At 36.2% G+C, this 6,517-nt stretch overlaps 1 protein-coding gene across 1 annotated transcript in view; it reads left to right on the top strand.

Moving 5' to 3' along the window:
• The first annotated feature begins 1,297 nt into the window (after nt 1-1,297).
• LOC110467191 overlaps nt 1,298-6,517 on the top strand; it is a 100,324-nt gene continuing 95,104 nt past the window's right edge. Inside the window, exon 1 of the mRNA XM_021524173.1 lies at nt 1,298-1,774. Coding sequence (XP_021379848.1) covers nt 1,705-1,774 — 70 coding nt within the window. The 5' untranslated portion in view covers nt 1,298-1,704. The remainder of the gene's footprint in view (nt 1,775-6,517) is intronic.

The following is a 6,517-nucleotide window of genomic DNA, read 5'->3' as shown; positions in this document are numbered from 1 at the left end:
AAACTCAACCCTCACGGTAAGTGTACTGGAGACTCAGCTACTGGGAAACTCAACCCTCACGGTAAGTGTACTGGAGACTCAGCTACTGGAAAACTCAACCCTCACGATTAGTGTACCGGAGACTCAGCTCTTACTTTTAGTGTACCGGAGACTCAGCTCTTACTTTTAGTGTACCGGAGACTCAGCTCTTACTTTTAGTGTACTGGAGACTCAGCTTCTTGAAAACTCAACCCTCACGGTAAGTGTACTGGAGACTCAGCTACTTGAAAACTCAACCCTCACGATTAGTGTACTGGAGACTCAGCTACTGGAAAACTCAAACCTCACGATAAGTGTACTGGAGAGACAAGCTTTCATGATTACTGTGATGCAAAGACTCAGCTCTCATGATTAGCTTAATGGAAAGACTCAGCTCTCTCACGATTCCGTATTGGAGAGACATATATATCTCACGATTTGTGTAATAGAGCGATCATCTCGCGATTAGTGTACTGGAAAGATTAAGCTCTCACTAGTAGTTAACTGGACACTCAGCTCTCAAGATTACAGTTCTGAAAAGACAAACTTTCATTATTACTGTAATGGGGAGACTCAGCTCTCACGATTCCGATTGGAGAGACATAGCTCTCACGATTTGTGTAATGGAGCCATCGGCTCTCACGGTTATTGTATTTGAGACCAACTTAATTACATGCACGAATGTGTGTAATGGAGAGACCAAGCTCTCACGATGAGAACTGGAGTGTTCGTGCTTCTCTCATGATTAGTGTATACTGAACAGTTTCTTATTTTCTTTATTTAATGTACAGAATTTGAAGTATTCGAGTTTATATATTAAGTTGAGATAAAGCATTCTTTGCAGAAGTGTAATGTTTTCCAAAGCTTTATATGATAATATTTGAGTCAACAGCACCGTTCTTGTCTGTTGGATTATTACGTTAAAGGGACGCCATACGATGAAATACCTGAGCACACACTATCAATGGAATACCTGATCGCAATTTACTTACAAGTCAGAAATTGGCAACTTTCCATATTATTTCCTAAGTTCCTGATAAAGTTATTACTGATTGATACCACCTAGCAGCTGATGTTTTGGTATATATAGGTAGTAAGTGAAAGTGTTCTCTTGTCATACCTGGAGAAAACAGGTAGATATATTTACTCAACTTCAAAGGTCGAGCCATTGAGATTAACTATGCCAGTCAGGTCGAACGAACCAGGTGCGAAATGCGTACACACATACCATTAATATAAAATGTGATTCGTCTACACGGTGTAATGTTTATGACAAAATATACACTTCGATCATAAGTAAAAATTGTATGATGTGCTGGAGTTTCCCGCGTTGGATAGTCAAACCACGCCCCCCCTTTACTGACCACACGTGGTTTCTGTGACGTCACAGTGTCAATTTTCCACACACAAAAATTCACAACACAGGTTGACAGCATGGTTCAAGTGCACGCCGGTGTTGATGCAGTGTTTACGTTCTGAAAGAAATGTTGATTTTCGCTAAAAATGGATTACGACGCAACTTAACACACTGATTAACGGTCAACATGTATGCATCAACTTTCTTGGATTTTAATTGTTTACTTTTAATGAAAACAAGATTGAGAAGACGAGCAGCCGAGCGACGAAGTTTGTGGGGATATCGTGTGTTAGACAGTGCCACTCGTGGTTGGAACGGGTAATATAACCATGTTCTGGAGGGAGACAGTTTTTCTTCTCACCTGTATTAGCATACCTTGGTACGGTGTCGAAAGTTCAGGTGAGTATTTTCTAAAAATGTTTTAACGAAGTTTGTGTATCCGTTAATTTCGCAACAGTCACCTGCTTGAAGTACGCGGTGACTTGATATGGTTGGTTTCGGATCACTGGCTATGATCTCCCTACAATGGGATGGTAGGAAGGTCAGGCATTTGGTCACTCACTCGGAAAAAAGGTACATATCTGATAGATTATCAATACCTGGACATTGTTTTGAGGGTTTAGGGTTAAACGATTTTTCATGCGGACAACTTTTGTGTTCACGTTCTGAAAACAACTTTTAAAGTAAAGATTTGAAATAAATAGTTTGTGTACAGTTGTAATTTCATATTTGTTTACCATTATCGATTTGCAATTTAAAAAAAAAAATGATTGTACGTAAGTATTAATTAATTGTTCTACTTGCACATAAAACGGCTACATTGTTCCTCACTGTAATAATATGTAGCTACATTAATAGCTACCATTTGTTATACATAGAAATAGCAGTCCCAGTGTTACTTTTAGCTTTTGAGTATGAACTCATTTTAATAAATCTTTCTGAAAATATAATTGACAAATGAATTACAATTAAAAAAGAATGTTCGGATGCTAGAGGGAGTATTTCCATACACACATGTACACTAGCTATAGTTAATCAGGAAATCAGGACTTGCTTAAAGTCAGATGCTAGGCTCGGTGACAATTATTGATCTGCATACTTTAAGTAATAGGCTGTTGTATTTCTGTTTACTTTTTATATAAAGGTCCAACATGCATAGTCACTTAAGTAGGGGTTGAGTACATGTGAGGAAAGCTGGGCTACTGGGTTCATTTCAGCTTATATCTTCAATTGAAATAGAGGTTGGAAACAAAATTTAATCTTAAAATTGTAATAAAAAAATCTTCTTTTTATGTATTTTTTTTCCCCAAATGTACAAATTAAACTTATGCATATTTCAGAAATTTTAGATTCATATTGGGCCCGTAATGTACCTGCAGTTACTTTTTAATTTTTGAACTGTTCTGTTCTTCTTTTGACACTAACATATGACATGTTTGTCGTGAGTTGACGCTATGATGTTTTGTCTTATGTTGACAATGAAGTGAAACATTTTGCCACAAGTTATAAATTAAACTTAATACAGGGTTTCCGTTACACCACATGGGAGTATATGACCTCCTAAAATGGGTTTGGTTTGTTTGTGTTTTACATCTTATTAACAGCTATGGTCATTTAAGGACGTGCCAGGTTTGGTGGAAGAGGAAAAAACCTGAGTGAACGGAGAAAAACCACCGACTATAGGCCAGTACCTGGCGACTGCCCCACGAAGGCCTTGAACCCGCGACCCAGGGGTGAAGGGCTAGTGGTACCAGAATGTCAGATGCCTCGACCACTTGGTCACCACGGCCCTTCCTAAAATGGGTTTTGACCCTCAAAATGTTAGAGGCTTGCCATATAAAGGGGTCTAAATACATGAGTTATGCTTGATTTAATTCCAAACATTTGTGTCCGGTAGAAATTCTGTTAACAATTTGACCAGTGACCAGGTATATTGTTGTGACAGATTTGTATACAACCTGTTACCTGTAAATTCAGGTGTGTGCTGTAGTACCCGCCTTTGGTCACCTGCTTGTTTATTAGCTGTTTATTTATTACGTTCTATAAAAACGTGATAAACTAATGAAAGAAGGAAATTGATTCCTAATGAACACTGTAAATAGGTCACAACCGGCTCATTATGTGAACCCCTTTATGTAAATAGGTCACAACCGGCTCTTTATGTGAACCCCCTTTAAAGTTATATTTGTATGAGAGAAAATAAACAGAAAAGTTATTCAATGCTTCATGTAATTCACTTACCTGTATAATACATAATTGTGCAAAGTGTGTTAACCGAGGCACGTTGACATTACATTTAAATAAAGGCATATTTATTCTACGTTAAAACAAATGTGAACATAAAATGAACATTAAAATGTTTGTTTTTGTTTTAAAGTAAATACAAACACTTGAAATGGTATTTTTTGTAACATTGAAGTTAAGGCCATGCATTATAGGGAGTGCAATAATACCAGGAATATGTTTTATAACCCATGACATCAAGTATATTACTTATAGCAACTGTTTATCTTTCTAATTAATTGCTGACAATAACGGATGTCAGGTAAATGCCCAAATTAAAATCAATCATTGGCAGCTAATGAAGGAGATTGCAGGGTACCTTTATTTGAGGATGTCGTTTGTGTACTGGTAAAGTGAGGGCTGACAACATTATGGATGTAATATGTATAGACTGGTAAATGTAGTAACGGCGGACTACATAGAGCAGGTGCTAGTTTTATACCTTATTAGTGATCACAATGTATAGGTTTGCTGCCTGAGGGGCCAAATACTCTCAATTAGGCTAATACTGCAGCCAGCTGCTAGGGGAGGGAACTGATACATGTCATTGTAACATAAATGATTCATACAGAGAAATAATCTTGCGAAAATTACCAAGAAAACTAAATTTCTGCTTTTCTTGGAATTTTGGCTTTTTTTAAATGAATATTTAAAGAAATTGACTATTTGATACCAGCTTTAATATAATTTTAATCCCAACATGTCATACCAGTTAATGTATTTCAGATTTCCGTGAAATGACATTTTGACCGCACCCATCTTTCAATATACATTTTTTTTCATACTTTTTAATGAGGTTGAGAAAACTGACAGCATCTTATACAATGGGCCAGTGTATCTTGCGCTCACATCAGTGGGTGCTGGCTATATCTGGTGTGCTTTATTCACATGGACAGACAGGCAATAATGGCCATCTTTGATAATAGAACTTCTCCCCTGTTCCACTGGACCAATCTAGCTGTATGTAGAGTGGCCTCTGATGTTCTCCTATCATACTTAGTTGTAACTTATTTTTATCAAAAAATTCAGTTGTTTATTTTTTTCAAAGTACATTGAAATATCAATTAATTGCAATTATGACTTTAATTTTTGATGCATTGGGTAATGTATGTAAAACTTTTTAATAGTTTATGTTAAGCTGACAAATCTTTGTCTGATGAACTAAGGCTGAATAATGTGTTGGCCTATAACATACCCTGTTTCATGTCATCAAAGGCTAGTTTCTCTTTTATATTCTGTGGGGTATCTTACCGAATGGCCTGTAATGGTGAGACTGATATACGTGACTTTACCTATAGAGAGACCCTGTACATCTAACCACACATAAATCTTGTGGGTTTCTGGTCAACACATCTTGTGTGGTTACCCTAATCATATCTAGGCTACTTTTGTGGTTTCAGATACATTTAGATAGTGTTATACTGAACACATGCTACCACAGATATATTTGTATATATTTACCGAAGATGTGTTCCTATGTTCCCTCAAAGATAGGTACAACAGTTAGGATAATAATAAGCATTTTTTCTTCATCAAAAAGATTTAAAGGTAAAATGAATATACTGGTATCTGACAAAGGCCAGGAATTGAATTATCTCTAATCCTGTTATATTCACTCAGTGGGCCTTATTTTACATAAGTTAAAAGAACAATATTATCTTAACTTAACATGTAATTTACATACACTAGCTATTACAGTTTGTAGTTCTGTTGTCATGGTTTGTGTATTTTACTGGGTGCTTCAGATCATTAAAAAGACAGCCCTTTGACAACTAACCTTGGAATATTCTGATAATATTTATGATTATTTAAACCTTTTCCCTACATAAGGGACAGATCTGGGATAGGCCAAATGACCATTTAATTACTCCAGCCCTGTGTGGGCTTATGGCCTAGGCCCAGGGGTCACCATAAAACCTTTGACCAACTCAACTGACCATCCGATTTTAATTAGTACTTGGTGCTATTTTATGGACAATTTGAATTGATCAAATAGACTGTCCACAGTTATTACAAATACATGTTACACCTGTTATTGGGGGGAGCCTACCCTTGTAGTGTAATAAATGTCCCTGTTTTACCCAGGTGATTTGGTATGACATTCATTATATGTACTTACCTGCTGTTTTTGATAGGTTATACCCGTTAAATTAAATTTATGTCCAGTCATACAATAGAGCCTTAAGGTCACCTGTTACATCCCTAACAGTTTATAAATTACAGGTAATATTTCCTGTACTTCTATAAAGGTAAATCAATAATTCAGATATGTCTGTAATATGCCCCAAGGTGACCTTTGTAATGTTATATTAGATAAATTTCCTAATAAGATACAGAACGAGCTCACAGGGGTCACCTGTCTCAAAGCGTGTTTATTTCTAATTACAATTTACTTGATTTACCTGAAATAGGTAAACATGACCCTGTACGTATACACAGACCTTGTAGACCTGTATACCTATATATATGTATAAACACACCTATATATCAGCCGAAATAGGACAGTGAAATACCAAACTTTGATGACAAAGATTTTCTCTTATCACCATAATGACCCTGTCTATTTTTACTATCTTGTCCTAAGGCATGCCATGTATGTGTAATTTCTGTGTTTACTGTACATTTTCATTACTGTAAACAAAACCTTAAAGATAATTTGCTACTATGTCAACGAGCATATGAGAATGATGGATTGCTGGTAATATATCCATATATACCTGTTAACAGAACTACCTGGTGGACACAGGATATACTACTACTACTATTACTACTACCGTATTTACCATAGAAAATGAAATCCAGGTTAAAACTAGGAACAATATATATAAAATGGCTGAGCACATATAGAAATTTGCGGCA

This window comes from Mizuhopecten yessoensis, unplaced genomic scaffold (genome assembly GCF_002113885.1).
Source record: "Mizuhopecten yessoensis strain PY_sf001 unplaced genomic scaffold, ASM211388v2 scaffold11165, whole genome shotgun sequence".
Lineage (NCBI taxonomy): Eukaryota > Metazoa > Mollusca > Bivalvia > Pectinida > Pectinidae > Mizuhopecten > Mizuhopecten yessoensis.
This window is presented reverse-complemented; position numbering and strand designations above follow the sequence as displayed.